At 28.4% G+C, this 21316-nt stretch overlaps 4 protein-coding genes across 5 annotated transcripts in view; 1 reads left to right on the top strand and 3 right to left on the bottom strand.

The window, feature by feature from the left end:
* Window positions 1-740: 740 nt before the first annotated feature.
* Window positions 741-4266, bottom strand: sra (RRM_RCAN_like domain containing protein Sra). Its single transcript, XM_065498702.1, has 2 exons — window positions 4034-4266; window positions 741-2805 (listed from the first exon to the last, which is right to left on the bottom strand). The coding sequence occupies exon 2, from the start codon at window positions 2795-2797 to the stop codon at window positions 2003-2005; it is 795 nt and encodes a 264-aa protein (XP_065354774.1). The 5' UTR covers window positions 2798-2805; window positions 4034-4266; the 3' UTR covers window positions 741-2002.
* A 1141-nt stretch (window positions 4267-5407) lies between these two features.
* Bin1 (histone deacetylase complex subunit SAP18) lies at window positions 5408-6252 on the top strand. 2 transcript variants are annotated; one of them, XR_010575856.1, is made up of 3 exons: window positions 5408-5568; window positions 5622-6164; window positions 6225-6252. XR_010575856.1 is itself a non-coding variant. In XM_065498701.1 (2 exons), exons 1-2 carry the CDS (start codon window positions 5503-5505, stop codon window positions 6003-6005), a joined length of 450 nt encoding a protein of 149 aa, XP_065354773.1. In that variant the 5' UTR covers window positions 5408-5502; the 3' UTR covers window positions 6006-6247. The 2 variants fall into 2 exon arrangements, 1 of the variants encoding a protein (XP_065354773.1); XM_065498701.1 differs by having other exon boundaries at window positions 5622-6247.
* LOC135949211 (uncharacterized protein TP_0369) lies at window positions 6172-16606 on the bottom strand. The gene is made up of 3 exons (XM_065498700.1): window positions 16295-16606; window positions 6624-7486; window positions 6172-6558 (listed from the first exon to the last, which is right to left on the bottom strand). The coding sequence occupies exons 1-3, from the start codon at window positions 16316-16318 to the stop codon at window positions 6333-6335; spliced, it is 1113 nt and encodes a 370-aa protein (XP_065354772.1). The 5' UTR covers window positions 16319-16606; the 3' UTR covers window positions 6172-6332.
* A 4245-nt stretch (window positions 16607-20851) lies between these two features.
* Window positions 20852-21316, bottom strand: part of LOC135949210 (organic cation transporter protein) — a 33515-nt gene continuing 33050 nt past the window's right edge. Inside the window, exon 7 of the mRNA XM_065498699.1 lies at window positions 20852-21279. Coding sequence (XP_065354771.1) covers window positions 21184-21279 — 96 coding nt within the window. The 3' untranslated portion in view covers window positions 20852-21183. The remainder of the gene's footprint in view (window positions 21280-21316) is intronic.

Raw genomic sequence — 21316 nt, 5'->3', positions numbered from 1 at the left:
AAATTAATTTTCGTTAACTAAATTTCACTCTACTCTTAAAAATATTTGACTTCTGCACATTGATATTTAAATGTTGATAAAAAAATACGTATTGTCCCAAATTGAAATAAATAAAATTCTGATTTTAAAAGTTTCTTCCAATATTTTCTTTAAAGGTCGGATAAAAAATATTTTATTCGAAATTTAAATGGTAGTTAATTCTATTCGAAGGAAAAAATTTGTAATTTTCATGTATAAAGCCAACAACAACATGGTTGTAGTTTGAAGAGTGAGAGAAAAAATAACAATTTCAATAGGCAACAAATGATATACAAATATTTGTCCCTCTTTCCATACCACAACCATTTTGACATTTTCTTTTGCTTGTTTTCCATTGCCATATTCCTGAAACCAACCGATTCATATCTTTATAATTTGCGTATAAAGCATACAAATTCCACAGATTTTCTTTTCGAATTTCACAATGTATCTCGGATATTTTTAGACCGATTTGCGTTTTTTGGTTACTCCCTAATTCGATTCGAAACGAAATCGTTTCGAATTACACACAATTTCGAAGACATTTTCGTTTTCGGATTGAGTTACGCAGTAATGGCCCAGTTTTTTGCTTCTACTGAAAATTTTTAAATTTTGAGTTGACTCTCTTTAGAGGAACAAGTGCCCCTAAATTCTCCTAAATAAAAATATTTTCCATATAGAATATGGATTTCAGTATGTATTTGAAATAATATGAAATCGTGTTTAATTGGATTACATTCATATATCTTCATTAATTTTGTTTTTATTTATTTAAATTCATTAAACATTTTCCATTACATACATGTTTTATTTTAACTTAAACTATATACAGGTAATTTTGTGATTCGATAGTATTTTTTAATAATTCTTCTTAAGTGTTTCTCTGCAGGGTTTAGGAAAGGAGAAATTTGTTTCAGTTGTATTCAACTACATACATAAGTGAGGATGAGGATGAGTGTGCAAATACAGTAGCTGAATAATGTGTTACAGTATGAACTAAATAAGCTCTGGGCACATTTAAAGCAGAGCTTATAATATAAATACATACATAGCTGTTTTGTTTGATTTTCTTATAATTATATTAGAAATAAAATTAGTACAACAAGAGATAACATAATTATTATTACATTCTTCGAATCTTAATTGTTATTTGTTTTCATAAAAAAAAAATTTTTCAATTGCAGTATAATTAGAATAGAAATTGTTTAATAGCTTAGATTTTTTGGGGTATATACTCACAATTTAAGTGATTGAGAATGTATTCCTTGTTAACATCTATTTCATTTTTAACAATAGATCAATTTTAGGCAATTGTGATAAATAAACTTATCCTACATACAAGCCATGAGTTCTAATTAGTTATGTAGGTAATACATATAAATTCATGGTTTATTTGTAATAAATTATTATTTTTTTGTTTTATACCTAATAAAAATATATAAATATTTTATACTTAATCACAATATCATTCGTATGGTTTCAAGTCAAAAAGTCATTGATCGATTCGATGCATGCGACAGTTTCAGGAACTTCAAAGTGTCGAAGCACTTTCCTGTTAATTGTGTGTTTCGATTTCACCAGTTAAAAAATCCAAGTCCATTCTCAGATCTGTCGTAAGCATGAGAAATCGATAATGTGCGTGTAAGAAATCCATGTTGAAATTAATAGAAAAATAATGAATATTGTTTCTTTCGTTTAAGCCAGTGGTGCTTCAGTACGTATGTATTTTACATAAGAACGACGAAACCTAACTGAAATTCAAATATTTAACAACTTTAATCTTTTACATTTAAAACACTGAGTTTTCTCATATTTTGTCCTTTTCTATTATGTATAATTAATTAGCTTTAGTTTTAAAACAAACAACAGCCTACTTATAACAAAAAAAAAATATAAATTAATAAATTTAGTTGTTTGCAACATGTTAAGTCTGACTCAAACTTCATTAAGACTTGATTATTTTCGTTTCTTTTTGATTTTTTGTTTATGCTCTTTCGGGGCATTTAGTTGGGACTATGGGCAACTTTGAACCGGCACTAATGTCAATTGCAGCAGTTTCTGGTAATCGTGCTGTGTGCACAATGATTGCAGGCTGGTCTTCGGTTTGGGGATGCAGCTCATGAGATTCGCCAGGAGTTAAACTAGCCAAAGCGGCCAATAGATCATGATTAACTAATGGTTCATTCTCTTCTCTAGGTTCCCAGCCGGCTGGAGGAGAAGCAGGTGGAGATATTAGGAATTGTTTCACCGGAGCTGGTGGCTGAAGATTTTTGTTAGATACTGGGGTTACCGGTTGTGCAAAGTAACATGTTATTACAGTTTTCTTATTGAATTCATATTGGTGCAATTTAATACGAGCATTCGCTGCCGCTATAGCATTATCATAGTTTACTCGGAGTCGTCTGAAACTGCGCAACCACTGAAATGTAGCTTTATCGCTGAACATGCGGAACAAGTCCTCCATTTCCTGTTTCAATTGCGGACTAGCAAACACCTCTGAATGTATATTAGTGACGATAATAGATGTGGGTAAGTCATCAAATGAATCTGGGTCTACATCAGGCTGCGCATTGCTGTCAATTTCACCATCAGCCAACGTAGGATGTTGACTTGGTAAACCATCAGCCGGATTTATATATATATCCTGATCAGGAGATACTTTATCCATGCTCTCAGAACCGCTACTATTCTGAGTAGAATTTGTTTTGCTGTGACCTACGTTTTTGCTAGCTGATGTAATGTTATCATTACTTTGTGCATTTGTATGAGTCGAAGACATGTTGGAAGCTAAAAAGAATATTATGTTAAACATACAAATTATTTAATTTTCATTTAAATTCTGTACTACACTTTGTATTTAAATAAAAATTCACAAAACACATACATATTTTCAAACCTATTATGAACTTTGTTGAAAAATTGTTTAGCTAAATACCTAGTGATTTTTTAAAATTTCTTTAAAATATTATTAAAAAACGTGTGGGTAACAAAAAACTGCTGATCATCTAAAATATTGATGATCAAAAACAGAATAAATTCTCAAATTCTCCCTTATATAGTCATTCTTATTCCTTCTAAATAGTTTATAACCAGAGCATAAATCAAGATAATTGAAACAGCTTGCATTTTAATAATTTGTGTTGATGTTGATAGCTCTCTTTTAGTTAAGGAGTTATAGGAATTTAAATTCAATATATATAATTGTAAATTTTCTTTAGAAAATAATCTGATCATTATGGGTATCATTGAATAGTGCTTCATAATACGTTTAATATGATATATCGTCACCTTAATAAAACATTAGTGTATAATTTATTGCCATTTCGAAATAATTGAGTTTAAAATTTTTGTGTTAGTAGACATCTAGAACAAAAGTAATATTTCAATTGATCTTTTGACACACTTCGTGAAAGTAGAATTTCACCAAATTTTGACCACATATAGAATAAGTTATGTAGATTCTTATTATGCAATAAATAATGGTGTATATGCTTATACACTATTGTTTTATTGAAGGGACGATATAATATGGTACTTTTTATTAACATTGTGCACAAAAATTCCTTTTTGAATTTATATAGTACTTCAGATAATTTTCATATACAGAACAAGTGATTTCAGATAAATTCTAGATTAAATGGTGCGACCAATCAATCACCTTATTTAACATCAATGGCTGTGATTTAGAGTAACTTTTCATCATAGCGTCGCGCAGTTGAATATAAAGAATAATTGTTGTGGTTGCGACACCCTGTATATGAATTACTGAAAATCTTATACACACGAATCTAGTGCATTTTATAAATTACAGATTATTACTTCTCGAGTGTAATTGCAAATAGTTTTCTGTTTGTTTTTTACTGTTTATTGTACTTCAGGTATCACAATTATATAAGCTTCTTAAAAATGTTTTTTAATTAGTAATATAAATAGTATTTCGAAACTTTTTCTCAATTAGTTTTTCGCTTCGTAGAAAATAAAACAAAATATTGTTGTTGTTGGTCAAAATACCTACATGATGAGTTTTTCCAGATGAAAAAGTGCAGTAAAGAATTCAATACAAGAGACGAAAAATTAGTTGACTTTAGAGAGATATAGGATAAATATGTGTTTTTAATAACTTTTATTATTTGCAGCTATTCAATATTTTATACAGGATAGAACGTACAAAGTTATAACTTTTTCTATTATTTTAAAATTTTAGTAATTGTGTGTATTTTGTTTTACATTTCCCAATGATTTTATGTGAACACAGTGTTGTCAGTATTTGTTAGGTCGTCAACCTCATTTAACGTTTTTGTATCCCCAAAACTCCTCAACAAGACTTTACTAGAGTCAATTATGAAGTTGGCCTTATATAGGAGCCATTATCAATTATGGACCGATCGTTATAAAATGTTGTAGTGTAATTTTAATTTATATGAAACTTAGTTGCACAAAATTTAAAGAAATTACTAAAAATTTTAAGAAATTTTTTCGCTTTAAATAATTTTTTGAAGAGAGCTATGACTAATTTTAGACAGATCCTCATAAAAATTTTTTGTATGATTTACATAATTATTTATAAAATTTATTTGCTTTAATGTTAAAATTAAAAAATGGGGCTGCGTTTGTGCCGACCTTATGTATTATTATTATTCTTCTGTTAGATTATATTGTTGAGGGAAAAATGGACCTATGAAAAATTACAACATCTGACAGTTCATGTTTGTACAAAATGATGGCCTGTCGAGACTTGGAGTAAGAACAATAATTCTGAATCATTAATCCTAAAATTGTATCCCGATTTACCAAAAAATCCTCTATTTAGAGATGGATTCTGGAAACAGACAACACTGTGTGAAAGTCTTGATTTGACAACTGAGGTTTTCGGTGTTGCCAATAAAACGAAATATTTAATTTGTCGCAAATATGTATAATTATTAAAATTCGAACAGTTACATTCTTAATGTGTATTTGTATATATATTTTTCTTAAATTGATGTAAAAGTATATTATAAAGTAAATAATTATTTTCCAAATAGTTATTCATTAATTTGTAATACAAAGCCAAAAAATCAAAATAATTATATTACATAGCAATTGATAAAAGCACAAAAATAAATAAATGTTTTGTTTATAACCTAGCGTTTACACATGCAAGTAACAGTTGCAAAAACTCAACACATTCATACTTTTGCACTAACACAATTGTGTAAATTTACACATGCATAGTGATTGTGTTAGTGCAAACGTATAAATGTGTTCAATTACTTGCACTGTTACTTGCATGTGTAAACGCCAGGTAAATCAATGCTGATATTTGGTATGGTAACTCTGTTTAAACGATAGGGTTGCATCAAGGCGAAAAAATAAACTGCAGCCAACTTCAGTGCTATTGAAAAAGCCGGATAAAATAATTTTTTACACGATAATTTTGTATTATTGTCATTTAAAAGGCAAAGACATTAATAAAAACTTTAAAGACATTAATTAAAGTTTACGATGGCAAATGTCGAATCTATGATTGTAGAGGATAAACCACAACCCAAACAAATTGATCGCGAAAAGGTAGGTCAAAGTGTTTAGACTGTTTTCACGTATTCATCTATTGTCTCATTTAGACTTGCCCATTGCTGCTGAGAGTGTTCTGCTCAACTGGAAGGCATCACTCGGTATCGGAATATATGTATAATAATGTTCCTACAAACGAGTTACAGATATATACATGGATGGATGCTTCGTTGCATGAACTGACCTCCCTTGTCCGTGATGTAAATCCCGATACTCGTAAGAAAGGAACCTACTTCGACTTTGCCATAGTGTTTCCCAATTATCGCAATAATCACTTTCAAATGCGTGAAATTGGTGTAACGTGTACTGGCCAGAAGGGTGCTGATGACAACAAAACGTTGGCACAAGCAAAGTTTTGTATAGGAGATTTTCTTGATATCTCTATTACGCCTCCAAATCGTCTACCACCAATTAGACGCCAACGTCCGTACTAAAGAGCATTTTAACTACATAGAACATAATGTACATCTTCAAACCCCCTCTCTACACTAACTTTTTATCAATAACTAGGATACTTAAGATTTTTGGTTTATGTTTTATTTGATATCAACAACTGCATCCCGACAGTTATTCTTAAAGTGTAAAAAAATATGGTAAGAATTTAGATTTCTTAGTTTATTATAATTTTTTAATAAAATCTAAAACAATGAAAGTAAAATATACACAACGTAAATAATGTAATGCAAGTCTTATAAACTATTTGGGAGCTGGCGATACTTGATGACTCTAGAATCGTATCAAGTCCCTGTTTTTAATGAACATTAGTTTCTATAATTTACTCCTGGTCGTTTTGATTTCTTTTTGCCCAGCTGTGACATATCGATTTCGATGCCATTCGGTAGGACTGCTCGGTTTTCTTCATAATTAATGAAGCCATTGTCTTGAAGTTCTGCATCCTCGTTGCGCTTGTTGGGGTCGCATTTGATACCGGTCTCATAATGGTATTCACGTTTATTGCCATCAGGATCAACATAGCCATAAGTACCTCTAAATAAAATAAATTAATAAAAATATAAATAAACAAATAAAATCTATAAATAAAATGTACAAACTTTGTTACACAGTCAGTGCCAATAAGTTCCTCCTTGAAAGAGCCGTCATCGTTTTCATAACCCCAGGTAATACTGCCGTCTTCATTTTCTTCGCGCCATTTTCGTATGGTTTGAGCTACTGGACGTTGACGCCTGGAACTTTGTTGTGAGTCTCTTTCTTGCAATGGTATTTGATTTTGCTCTAAAACCGGACGAGATTGTATGGGTTTTGGTCTAGGTCGCGATTGGACTGGAGCAGGTTGGGCAACATATTGTGGTCTTGTTTCCCTTACCTCTGTAGGTCTGTTCCGAATAACATGAACGCGTTCTCGTTGTTGTGGTGGTGGTGACTGAGGAGGTGCTTGTGGTCTGTCTTGACTGAATCTGGGGCTATTGATAATATTGGAACCGATGCCGAAATCATTAAACACTTGCTTGGCACTGGGAGTAGTCGGTGGGGATGGTCGTTCGGGGAATCTTGTAGAGAAGGGGTTACTGCCGACCAATGGTTCATCATTGCTCAATAAATGTGAAATGGGCGCTTCGTGTATAGCATTTTGTTCGCTGTTAAGAAAAGCATCTGCCGTTTGTTGAAATTGTGCTTGTTGCACCTGAGCCAATTGCTGCTCTCTCAAAAGTTGGGGCAAATACGCATCGGGTACTTCGTCTTCTCCCGATTCAGTGACTGGTTTGGATTCTGCAATTACACGAGGAGCTATATTGTTTTGGACATAGTTTTGTGATTTTACTGCCACCGGCCGCCTTACGCGCACAACTGGTCGTGCCACAGGTGCAGGTGCTGCTCCAGGTATTGCCAAGCGTTGTGGGGGGTATTGAGCATTGACTAGACATACGGTTGTAAGAGCAGTGACAACGAATGCGATCTATAAATAATTGAAATACAAATATTAAAATTACATTTAATTCTCGATAAAAATCAACACTTATTTGTATACTAAATTAAACACAAAGGTAAATATTACGATATCCTTTTTTTGCTGGACCAATGAAAAAATATTAAATAAATCAAACTATATGATAATGAAATGGGAAATTGAAATTAATAACCTTAGATAAATACTCATAGATCGGAAACTCTCCTTACAAAGACCTCACATAGGTTTTTGACAACTGAAATTGGTCTTTGACAGGAGAGTTTCCGAGGGTCAACTGACAGTAAAATATATAAATTGTATGACTGACACAACAACATAATACATAGATTTACATGTATTTTGTTGTAGTAATAGTTAGGTTTTTGAGAAAATTGCAAGTGAAAAATCCAAATGATATTGAGAATTTCAATTTTAAATTGAGAAAGTTAAAATTTTTTATTGAAAATTTTTTTAAACTCCCTAAATTTTAAGCGATTTTTTGATAAAATAATATTTTTATTGCTATTTTTTTGTATTACTCTTTTAAATTCATTGCATTTAATATTGTTTTTATGTTTTCGAAATAAAAAGTGAAGAGATAATTTTCAAAAACGACTTTTTTAATTGATATCAATTTGATGCATTGCGACTAGTCTCGATTAAAACTAAATTTCTATTTTAACTGATTTAGGTTTTTGACAACTGAGTTAGATTAGAGTAGAGTTTTCGATCTATGTTCAATGTTCATTTAAATATTTCTTAATTTCAATAGCAATTTTCGTAATTTCAATTGGAATTTTCTTAATTTAAAATTGCAATTTTCAATTTTATTTGAATTTTTCTTAATTTCATATTTAAATTCTCAAGATCTAGTGAAATTTTCTCAATATAATGAATTATGTTCTCAATTTAAATTTTAATTCAAAATTGTGTAGTGATGCGTAGCGTGCCTTTGATAAAGAAGTTTTACGGCAACATTGCTAACTAGTTTGGACATACTAGTTATTTTTAATTCTGCCATTATTGCAGCCGGTAAAGGACATGTTTTTTTTTAGATTTAGCTCTAGTGAGAGATATGTGTAATAAAAGTTAATACCTGAATATGTATATTTTATTTTAACCACTACTGTACAAATAAGACTGAATGATCATTTTAAAACGATGAAGTCATAAAATAATGCAGTATATACGTGTATGTATAGACTTGCAGTATGCACTTGCAATACATAAAAAACATAGAAATACAGAGAAAGACACTCACACACCCTAAAATTTAAAAAAAGTATACTGTATAGATATTGCTCTTATGTATGTATGAATGTGTGTAAGTTTTCTAGAGTCTGAATTCTATTATTTAATCGGCTTAAACATTAGTAATGTGAGAAATAATAAACAAAATTCTTTTAACTCTTTTGGCAGACAAGAAACTAGTTTGAAAAGTAAATAGATCCGTGCTGAGATTGATTAGGAATTATATTTGCAATGATTGTAGTGGTAGTGACAAATAACATGTTCTGTCTGGATGATGATGGATGGATTTATTTAGTCATAGCCGGTTTCAGTTTTACGAATTGTAAATATGTATACTTTAACAGTTTTTTTTTTCTGTAATGCAATTGATTTGATTTGGATCATTATTATTGTTAGTGTAAAGTACACTATTGGCAACCAAAACACAACCAGTACCAATACAGAAACAAACAAAAATATATGAAAAGTGAGAGTGGACTGACTGAATTAAATTAAATTGAGAGTTTATGAATGCTTTGGTCATTTAACAGCAAATTGCATGAATCTAGTCCACTTAAATATACATATTATGTATATGTACATATAAAATGTATACAAAAGTACATACCATGCCATTCCAATGAATATAGTTCACACGATTATGTAATAGATGTTGTACATAGTTTCATTACATTGTTTTGTTTTTATTTTATTTCTTTTAATACTCGGGGAAAAAAGTAAGTACCTGTGTAGTATGTACGTATGTAAATTGGTGGTGTGGTGTGATTGTGGTACATGTTATGAGTAGTTAAACTATTTGAATGTTTTTCTGTTACATTTCTTTTCACTGTCGGGGACAAAAACGTAAAATGAGTAACAAAAACAAGTTTTCTTAATTGTTGTCAATAATGTCTTTGCAGATTATTAAGGAAATAAAAATGATAATGTTGATAATTACTGTTACATTTTTTCCAATGTCAATTATACACAAATAAATAAATAAATAAATGTCAACGTCCATTTATAAATGTACATACATATGTATATCTATTTTAATGGACAAAATGGCCGTCGGCTGGTGGCAACAAAATATTTTGGAATTTTCAGAATTTGAAGATTAACCAGGCAATGGAACTGGTAAATGTAGCTTTTACATTAAATAGTAAATTGTATTATAGGTATGCATATTATAAATTATACTCGTACTTTCGTTTTCAATAACGCCCAAAAATTATATTTATTGCAATTACTAAACGTTGTTGCACTTGGTTGGTTACGCCATAGATACGTTTGTATGTATGTAAGTATTCTGGTGTTGGTGGTTGTAAAACAGTTTGGCCAGATTATGAAACTAGTTTACTTGTATATTTTTACTATAAATATTTTTAACGTACAAACAGCATTATTTTCTGTTTCTTTTAATTTTTTATTAGGTATTTTTTTTTTAGTTATTCAGGTGAAAAATGTATGTATGTTGAATAACAGCAAACAAGGAACTTGATTTTTCTATAATTTTCAATTTGAAGCAAGAAAAACTGTATCGATATAAGCTGAACGAACAAACAGCTAAGAATCTAATTTGTAAAGAGTTATTCGATTTTTGTAGCGATCGTATTTTGCAATTTAGAGAGGACGCTTTTAATGGTTAATAATTAACAGTTTGTATCTATGTTGGTTGGGTTTTGTGAGTGAGAATTAATATTTTTTTTAAGTTTGTTTTACTAACTTTGATGATTATCAATATTTTGATATTTTTTAAATCGATTTTTGATCAGAAATGTTTTTGAGTTATTATTAAAGTCCAACCTAATTTCACTAATTTTGGACCTATTTAAATGCTTTTCGGATTTTAACTTTGGAACACTCCCTTAACATTTTACATACCTACACTAAATCTCGAAAATAAAAAAATTACTTTGTTTATCTTTAGAAAATTAGTTTGATCCAGAGAACTGCTATGGTATTACGTCTATCAAATGCTATAATTAAATTAAAAGTCATCTTTAGTTCACTGCAATTTTCCCGAAAATTTAATTTTATATATTAATAAAGTATTCACTTTCAACAATATTTTCCATATTTTAATTTTTTAAAACTATCAACTACTATTAATTTTTCTGTTTATATCATACATTTCTGATGTTTTTAAAATTAATTTTTTTGCCTTTATCATGCTATTTAGCAGTGCTAATAAATTTTAATTTTCGGAATGCTATTTGTCCTTGATTCTTTGAAATTAAAATTATTCATCGAGGCATTTTAAAGAAATTGTAAGGCTAATCAAATTTTATAATAACGTTTCCCTTTTGATTTTTTGATCACCGATCATCACAGGATTAACAAAACGAAAAAGTGCTATTGTACTTCAAAAGTTTTTACTGCAGTACTAGGAAGATAATAAATAAAATTTGTTGTATTGTCAGACAACAAGTCAGAAAGTAATTTAGTACAACTGTTTTTTTAAATATAAACATTAACAAGGCACAAATAAAAAGTGATATAGTTATTTAACAGAGTGTATATGTATATCATCAGTTTATGCAATTATTTATGGTATGCATAAATAATGTTGTCGAATAAATTTTCTTCCACATAAAATTTAATTTTTTGAAACAAAAGTTCTATGAAAACAAAACAAAAAAAAAAATAGTTTGAAAACTGTTTGAATATGCACTATATATGTAATGAATTTGTATGTATATTAACAATAAAATATAGAAAATATTTTTTAACCCGAATTTTTTTTTAACCAAATAAATTTAAAATTAAAAAAAAAAATTGAAAAAAATGAATGGCTTATTATTTTTTATATACGATTTTGCACAGATGAATATAACCCTCTTACTTGTTTAACTCCAATTTGCATCTTTATCTTGAGCAGAATAGTTTGTTTTCTGAATAGTTTTTAAAAATTGGTTTACTTAAAATTTGTATATAATGATTTATGGGGAATGGAAGCAGACCCGAGTCAAAAAGTTTAAGATTATTTGAACTCTCTTTTTGTAAATAGTAAATTATATTTGCGAAAATCCTTATTTTCTGATGTTTATTTTTAAAATAAATATTTTTTATTCAAATTATTTATTTCGGATCGCTTTATCTACGCCATTTTCAATTGTATTTCCGAATATTCCAATTATATTAGCGGTATTCATGATGTGGAGCTCTGGGACTAGTAAAAAAGCAGAAGAGCAATTTACTGACAAACATTTCTATTTCTAATGTATTTTGTTTTTACATAGTTTGTGCTAATGTGTTCTTTTACAGAATTTTCATAATGTAACTCAGAGTTTTCTAATTGTATTTCAGTATTCCTAATTGAAAAACAAATGCAAATGTCTGAAATACAATTAGACAAATTCTAAGTATAGTTTAAAAATTTTGAAAAACGATTAAAAACTTCAAAAATAAAATTGAAAATTTCTGGAATAAATTTAGAAACTTCTGAAATACAATTGGAAATGGTGCAGTAATCGAAATTATTGTGTTTGCAATAATTTTTTTAATTTTAAATACGTTTATAATTTGAATACTAAAATACGAAATTTATTAAGAATTGTTGAGCGTCCTTCATGCTTCTCAAAATAAAACATGTTGTATTAATAATATTTAAATATTAAATAGCTGCTAATTTAGATGTTGTTACACTTTTTCAAATATGCATCACATTAATTTCAGTTCAGATATAATTTTAAATATCTTGACGTCCTTGGGTATAACTAACGAACGCAGTACTTACTCTATTCTCTACACTCAAACCAATTATTAACATCCATACATACGTATGTATGCATGTTAAAATTTGTTTTAAGATATACATATGTTTTGGGAATAAACCAGAAAAACATAATGATTGATACAACAACTCCATAAAATTATTCGATTTGGTTTAAAAAGTTTAGGAATTTATTTAAACATTTTATGAGTGTAGCGAAGTGCAGCTGCATTTGAAACAAATTAACTATGAAAGTAAATCTTTAATTGAAAACCTTATTCTACAAACACAATTACACCACTATTTAAATACATATGTATTTGAAATGGAAACCGGCATAATAATTTAGAGAGAAACAATTTGTAATGAAACAATTATGTGATTGTTTGAATCTATGTATATCTATTTGTATACGAGAATGAGATAATTATTCCATCCATTTCTTTGCAGAACAAAGACATTTTTCTTTGTGAATAATAAGCGAATAATAAATATGCAGTGAGTCAGTTTGTATTTATGTATGTGCGATTCAAGCTAGTTTTATTTACCTTCAATAAGGTTCAGAATTATGACTTGGAAACTATGTTATTGTATTATTCCAACCAAGTGAATGTCAACAACAAATTGCAGTTTTAATGGATTTGTTTATTTTCATATTCATCGCTTGTAGAAATATTAATTGCAACTCTGTCAAGTCATAAACGCTGCTATAGTTTTTAAAGTAAATATTTACATGCTTATTTATATAAATATTCTTAGAATTACTTCAGTGATTCCGAACAGTTTTGCAAGTAGTAGTAGTTGTTAATGTGTACCAGTTGATTTAGCCTCCCTAAATCAGCAGAAGAGTGTTTTACCATCTGAAAACTCGTCTAGTTGACATACGTCTTTCATACAACAAAATAAACACTATTTTACTCCGCTGGAAAGTTATTAAAACACAGATACTTGTTTTTATAGGCTTAGCGACGATATTATATTTGAAGCGTCTTTCAAAGAGCCCCACTTCTTTACAGTTTCTATGAATAATTTTTCTTAAGAATTTAGTTATCATGGCTTGGGATTTATCTCAAACATCTAAATTTTTAAAGTTTTCATCCAAATTTGTTAAATATCAGATTTTGCCGAAATGCGTTTTTAAAACCGAAACCGATTTTTTAAATTAAAAAAAAAATTTAAGCCGAATATTAATTTTTCGATATAAACCGTAAATTTCTAAAATAATTAGTGTAAATTTTAAATTTTAAGTTTTGATTTTCATCTTGAACAGAAGACTTGTTTTCAAGGGAATAAAATATCTATTGTTTTCATTAGACTATTTTTCAATAACTAATGATGAGATTATTTTTATAGAGAAATAATCTACTCTAAAAGGCGTAAACAAAACCAATTCGTTTTTCGTTTTTTACTCTTACAATGGTTTTGCAGGAGTAAACAGCATCAACTAAAACTGAAATTTGTCATAAGTAAAATAAAGTTTTCAAATAAAACAACAATTGAAATACATATGTATTAGGGTGATCGATTCTTCGACATTTTTTAGAAACCGGTTTTCGGTTTCTTCGAAAAATTGCAATTTAATATAAACCGGTTTCGGTTTCGGTTTTTTAATAATAACCGGTTAACCGGTTTTTATGGAAAAATATTGAAACGCATAGATAAAAGAAGAAAAAAGATTTATTTATTAAAATAATAGTTATTAAAACAAAAACAGTTCATGGAAAAACATAACACAAGAAAAATTAGATCATATAACAAAAAAATAAGCCTCTCTGAAATGCTTAAAAACTTTTTCATTCTAATTTTGATTATTTCTTTTAACCTTCACAAGGTCTTCAGATCAAATTTGAACCATGCTGAAATTAAAATTGTGTTTACCTTTCGCATCGAACTTGCTTGCGCATCGCAATAGAGAGTAACCCCCCTGGCCTCATCCGACTACTATATGTTTCGATCGATTCAGAACGATCTCTCTGTGATACGCTTCACTTTGGAACAGAGTATACGAAGTTGGATTGATTCGTTCTTGGCCTTTAAAGATGAGTAGTTCTTTTGGCTCGGAATCCATATGTTGCCAGAAAGATGGGAAAAATATATACTAATAAATACTTCACTTATCAGTCTAATTTTGGTATTTTAGTTTTGATGTAGAAATTGGGAGCTTATTTTTTAATCTCTTTTAAAGTTTGTATAAAAAATTTAAATCAATAATTTTAAGATTACAAGAGTGCAACATCTACATACATATATATGAATGCGAATATCTAGTTTTTTTTAAAAAAATATTGTATTTGGAACCAATGTACAGTGGTGGCCAGGAATTTAAGACAAAAATTGTTTGCTAAATTCCATGTAATTGTCAATTATTTTTTCAAATATTTCCACAAATATGTATGCATGAGGACTGTTTTAACACACAAGTGTGTTTTATTCGACTGTGTCAATTCACACATATTCACCATGAACACATAAAATTTTTCTACAACTTGACCAAAAAAATTTTTTTTTAGATAAACATATTTTCTCACATTTATATCATTATAATTTTATTATTATAAAATATTCGGACCAAATTTCGTATTTTTAGCTCCATTAGTTTCGGTCATATCATGTTATTAACAGCGGATGTTCGCTGAGTTGGGTCAACGTATTTCCACATATGTTTGTCCATATATGTTTTACCGATTTTTCCAAACATTTTTCAGAAACTAGAAACATTAATAATAAATTTCATACCCTTAGAGGTCCTTTTATTTTGGCTCTATCGCACTTAAAATTCAGTTGATGAAAAAAATTCAAGTATTTGTCTTAAATTGGTGGCCACCACTGTATGTGCAATGTGTGCACATGGGTAGCTATTAAAATGTTTTAATTATTTCTAAGAATTGAAATGAACCAGTTATTATGAAAGCGGTCTAAGTCGTAAAATGAATAATGTTTTTTTGGGTTTAACGTTGTTTTATTCTTTAATTTAAAAAAAATGCTTTAAATACATTTTGGTTTTATTAAAAAAAATGTCTTGCAAAAAATAAATATTTTTAAGTCATTTCAAAAAAAAAAAATGTTTAACAAACTGATTTCTGATTAAAAAATGTTTAAGCGTTTTTGAATGCACTACTACTTCCTTGAGAGCAATGCTAATGGTTTTTATAAATGCTTTTAATCGACCAACATATAAATATGTATGTACAATAAAATAATTTGTGGAAAACTATGTTACAATTGTTACAAACGCAAACGATTATTTCAAACTAAAAAAAGGTATCATAATAATAATAATAATGAATAAAGTAATTTAAGCATGAAGAAAAAGAGCGAGGAGATTAGAGAAGAAAAATAAAATAGCAATAGCAATAATAATAACAATAATAAAACATTGTTTTGCTACACCCTTTTTTGAAAAGTAATTTAAAACGGTTAGTCTGTATTTCTTTTGGAGCATTAAGTTATGTCAAGACAATATTTTAACCTTGGGCTGGATTTAATGAACATAAAATATAAATAAAAAACAAATCCGCTTAATTAGTTTTTAAATAACTTCAATGCTTTTTTCAAATTTAATTTGATTTAATTTGATTTGATTGTTTGATACACTTTTTAATTTTTGCTTTTCGAATTTGTAATAGTGACTCTTTTTACCAAAAATGATTTAGAATCCAGTTAGTCAACATTCCGTAAAAACATTTTAAAATAAATAATAATCCAAGTTAACGCCTTATATTCACTTGCGACTTGCGTTGTCTATCCAACACATTCAAAACTAATATAAGTTAAGCTCAATAAATTGGCGTTTTGCCAAAAAACAAAAAAATAAAATAAAATGAAAAAAATGGAATGTAATGTAATTGGAAAAAAAGTACAAATTAACTTACCACCTTTAATTTTTGTAATTTCATCTTGGTTTTGTGTTACTGTTATTGCTGTAGATCTTTTTAAATAAATATTTTTTATGCACTGTGATTATTTCTGTCTGTCATTAATCTCTTACAATTGATATTGAACAAAAAATATAGAAAAACGTTTGAATTGGCGCGTTTCCCACTCACTCACTCAATCACTCAATGAATGAATGAAAAAGTATTTATTTATTATTAGTTTGAATATGTTATTAGCGCGATCGATCGATCCCTATATTTTGTTAGTTTGTTTGTTTGATCGTACGAGTGTTGTAATAACCGTTACCAACAAACTTCAGCAAAGAAATGTTTTACATTTTAGAAAACTTTGCAGTTTTATACCACCAACACCAAAATAATGCCTATTATGCATAAATTGTTGTTGTTGCGTTGTTGTTTTCTACCTTGCCACTATCGAAAGCTTTTTAAACTTTTTGTGTGTTCTTTGCAACTCTGTTAAAGCAAATTAATTGGGATTTTGGCTAAATTAAATACATATGTACGTACATAGTAACTATACGTTTAAATAAAAACAATTCTTTGTTACAAACATTTACTTATAATTACCTAATTTGTACATACACATGGATACATACATACATACATCCATACATATGAACATAGAAAATGATTGTAGGGTATGGAGATTAATTTAAGTATTTTTACCTTCCAGACTTAAAAATTAAATCAAATTTGCACACTGATGATTTGTTTTCTTTCGCTATTGCGACATTTGTGGTGAGGACATGTGGCGAATTTCAATTACATATTTTCATACAGTGCAGTTTCTTTTTTTTTACTACATTTTACGATTCCTTGTAGTTGATTTTGTTTTAATTCAAGATTACAATAATAAATGACAATTTTGAAATGTGTGCAAGTTTTTTTAATATTTTAAAAAAGCTTTATAACGTATACACTTCTTCTAATACGGTTTTATAAGAGATTTTTTTCTCTCAGCAACACTCATACACATGCATATATACGAAAAGCTTTATGCCAACAAACCGTTATTTTAAGAAGTGCCTCTTTTACAAAATTCAGTTTTCTGTTACTATAAGCTTTTTAAGCTCCCAATATACATACATATGTATGTATATTAAACGATTTTATATGTAGAGTAATACACATTTTACCAACATTTCGCATTCTTTTACGCACTATGATTTTTCGTACATCCGTCCGTATGTACGTATATTCACATTTATTTGCAATACAGCAAATAAAATTGAACTAATAGTATTTAAACAGATTTGTATTTTTGACAACTTTTGTGCAAACTTTTGTAGCCATTGTTGCCAGAACTCCTACAGCAAAATATGCTAAAATGCACCACAACAATTTAAAACAAGTAAAAGTGTTATATTCGGCTGTGCGGACTCTTGTACACCCATTATCAATATGTGACAATAAAATATTTTTCTGATATAGGGGTTCAATGGGGGGTAGGGTTAAAACAAATTGATAGAAATATTCAAGTTCACATAAAACTTGTTTAAGTCCAATTTCATCATGATATCAATTATTACAAGACAATTATGAATGTTCAAATCATTTTCTGAAGGGGAGTCTTGTATGGGGACTAGTGGCCATACTTTACAGTAATTAGAACTAATTTGCGAACAATTTTATCAGGACTGCCGCATAATCAACATACTCAAAAAGTGTTCAGATATTGCACATTTTCAATACCAACAAACCTTATCAACAGAAAGTATTTGTGGAAACTTTCAACCATATAGCTGCTTTCGTTTGGGCCCTATCGGATTTTCAACAGAGAGACGGATATAGCTAGATCGTCTTAGAATTTAGTAAGGCCCATAATGTACTATATACTAAGTGGGTCTGCGACAAATATTTCGATGTGTTACAGACGCAATGACAAAATCAATATACCCCCATATTTTTTGATGGTGGGTATAAATGAGCAGCATATAAAAAATAGAGCTTTTATAGAACTTTGGCCATTGAAACACATACCGCTATCGGTATTAAATTTTTTTTAGTCTGTTTTTCACTAAAACATTTTTTTAAACAAATTTAAAAAAAAATTCCTTAAATTAAATCATTCAAGTTTTCTTTAATACAAATCCATTACAAAATGGCTTAATAAAATTTACCGAATGATACAATTTTTCTCCAATTCAAATCTATTACAAATAGGCTATAGAAAATTTTGTCAATTGATTTCAACCCAAAATCGATTTGTTATGAGAAAATTAACTGAATCATAAACGTGCCGATAAGTCGGTAAATAGTGGTCCAAATTGATAAAGTACGATCATCTGTGATCACTTACATTTTCAACCAAAAAGCGATTTTTCATATGAATCATAAACGTGGCTACAAGTCTTCATTTAGGATCATGTGTCAAAGTACCATTACAATAAGGAAATATTACAATTAATTATCCCTTTTGAATTTTCATTCACTCAGAACCATAAATATTGAAAAAGTACCATTAGTAAAAAAGTACTAATCAGTCTCCATTTTGTGAATTCTAACTCATTTGGGATCATGTTTGGCTGATATAATATTTTAGGTTCATCAGTATAAATTATTATTCAAAAAGTACTTTTGGAATAAAGTAAAACTGAAAAATTTGCGATAATACAGTTTTTGGGTCATTTTGACCATAAAGGGTACCCTTTATGGTTCTAACACACTCAGTACAATATATGCTTAATGTCATGTTTCTCGGTCAATATTTCTGCATTGTTTTCTAGAAATATGTAGATTTATTTATATTAATGAATAATACATTAAAAAAAATGTTTGAAATTAACCCTGTATCTCCTTTGGGTCAAAATGACCCAAAAACTGTATTATCGCAAATTTTTCAGTTTTTGAAAAAATTGTACTACTAAATTAATACTTTTGCAATTGAATGCAAAATAATCGAAATATGTACGTAATTATCGTTGTAATGAGATATAAATGACAAAATTTGGTTAAAAAATGTTAAAGTTATTACAAATTCGCAAGACCATTAACGTGTTTCAGGCCACTTGAACAAAAAATTTAGGAAAAAAAATAACATATTTTGATAAATATTAAAATAGTAGCTAATTTTTACTTAAAATATATCCATATTTACTTGTGTATGAGTTTTTGTCTTCGTTGGATACCGTTAACCTATTCGCAGGTATGACCAAACAAATTTAATTTTTTTAACGTTACATTTTCAAATTTTAAACAATTTTGTTAAACAAATTTCAGAATTTTTTGATCATCACATTGGGATTTATTGAGATCATAATAGGGAATAAAAATGTGAAAAAATTATGTCAATACCTCTTACAGTTTTTCCGTACCTGCGATTTAAATTTTGCGATTTTCAAGAAAAACAAATTTGTTGTCCATATTTTGGCGAATGAGCCCAATTTTCTTACAGTTATAAATTTTAAGTAAAACTTAGTCATAATATTATAATCCTGGTAATTTTAAATATGGTCTGAAAGTTTTACTAAAATCGGAAAACGTTAACCTTTAAATCGTGAAGGTCAAAGGTCAAATTTTTCAATATTTGGAATTTCTAATGAAAAGATAGCGAAATGTTATATATTTTTAGGCGGATTTTAATGTCACAATAATTTCTGTATAACTACAGAGAGGAACAAAGGTTTAAAATTTGATTAAAATTTACCAGTTTATAGAAAAACTTATGTTATGAAAAAAAGTAGTACCCCAAAAAGTATCAAATTTATATTTGGTATTTTTTGATAAGTAAAATTTATTTCTATATTTATTGGTTTAAAAGAGTTAAAGAAGTACAAAAATACATTCTTTACCCGGTTTCTCTAGTAAAAACTTTGAATTTCTATATTAAAATACATTTAATACTTACCAGTATCATATATATATGTAAATAAATAAACGTTAGCATTTTAAAAACATATTTATTTCTTAATATTTAAGGATATGAATCGCGTATTTTAAAATAAATTCCATATTCAGTATTTTTGAGTTCACATAATTGTGAAATATTTTAAATAATATTATTGGGTTGGTGGTGGGAACTAAATATTTTTTTTTATAAATAAAGACTTTGCATCTTATAATGTAATTTTACATAAAACTTAATTTTATTTTATATCTTACTTTAGTATACATATTAATTAATAATAAGACTGTGCTACAAAATAAAAAAATTAATGCACTCTCCAAGTGACTTAGTGTAGGTTTTAATCTTGACTGAGTACTGACCCCGTTTTTAAAATTGAATTTTCGCTGTACTCAATTTAATTTTGGACAAAAGTTTTTAAAAAGTTTTTCGAATCACTTTTCATTAAACATCAGTAAATTGCACAACTCAACGTATTGAAATATTGTTTTCTATAATACTTTTAAACAAATAGCTTTAAAATAAGGAAATATATTTTTGCATTTATATGCAATATAAGATGCATAAAATCTAACAGCTTAATGAAAACTACTATATAAACTATAACTAAAGAGCAGACATCAACTCATTAATTAGAATAGGTATTTGCCCTATGATCCTTGCAGAAGTTAAAGGAACACATATTTAAATACTTGTTGAAAACAATGAAATATTATTATTATTTTTTTTTTTAATTTTCAAAATTAACACACTACATCATTAGTTTACTGTTTCCACTTAAAACATATTAAAGATAAAATTAGCTTTAAATATAAGTGATTTCTAAAAAGAGTTTCCAAATTTGGTCATAATTTGTGTAACAGCTTAAAAAGCGGAGGTTTTCTAAGCTTTCAAAGCCTTATGTCAACAGCCCATGTGTCAACATTAAATTCAAAAATTAAAATCAAACATTTCTAATTCAATCTACTATATCACAGATTCTTTTTAGATTTGTATACATTAAAAACTTATACCGTATCTATTAGTTTTCAACATCTTTCATCATTGCCAAAGCAATTGCGCCAATTAGACCACTAACACCCATTATGCTCATGGGTAACAATGGTTCAATATGTTCCTAAGAAAAACGACAAAAAACAAATTTATTAAGATAC

This window comes from Calliphora vicina, chromosome 1, assembly GCF_958450345.1.
Source record: "Calliphora vicina chromosome 1, idCalVici1.1, whole genome shotgun sequence".
Taxonomy (NCBI): Eukaryota; Metazoa; Arthropoda; class Insecta; order Diptera; family Calliphoridae; genus Calliphora; species Calliphora vicina.
The sequence above is the reverse complement of the archived record's forward strand: the minus strand, read 5'-3'. Positions and strand labels throughout refer to the sequence as shown.

Bases quoted from the DNA above. Each gene is read 5' to 3' on its own strand.
- sra (XM_065498702.1), bottom strand. From the start codon at position 2,797: ATGTCTTCGACTCATACAAATGCACAAAGTAATGATAACATTACATCA.
- LOC135949211 (XM_065498700.1), bottom strand. From the start codon at position 16,318: ATGAAATTACAAAAATTAAAGGTG. The intron at 7,487-16,294 runs GTAAGTTAATTT...AATTATTTATAG, and splicing joins AATTACAAAAATTAAAGGTG to ATCGCATTCGTTGTCACTGC. The intron at 6,559-6,623 runs GTTTGTACATTT...TATTTTATTTAG, and splicing joins GGCACTGACTGTGTAACAAA to AGGTACTTATGGCTATGTTG.
- Bin1 (XM_065498701.1), top strand. From the start codon at position 5,503: ATGGCAAATGTCGAATCTATGATTGTAGAGGATAAACCACAACCCAAA. The intron at 5,569-5,621 runs GTAGGTCAAAGT...TGTCTCATTTAG, and splicing joins AACAAATTGATCGCGAAAAG to ACTTGCCCATTGCTGCTGAG.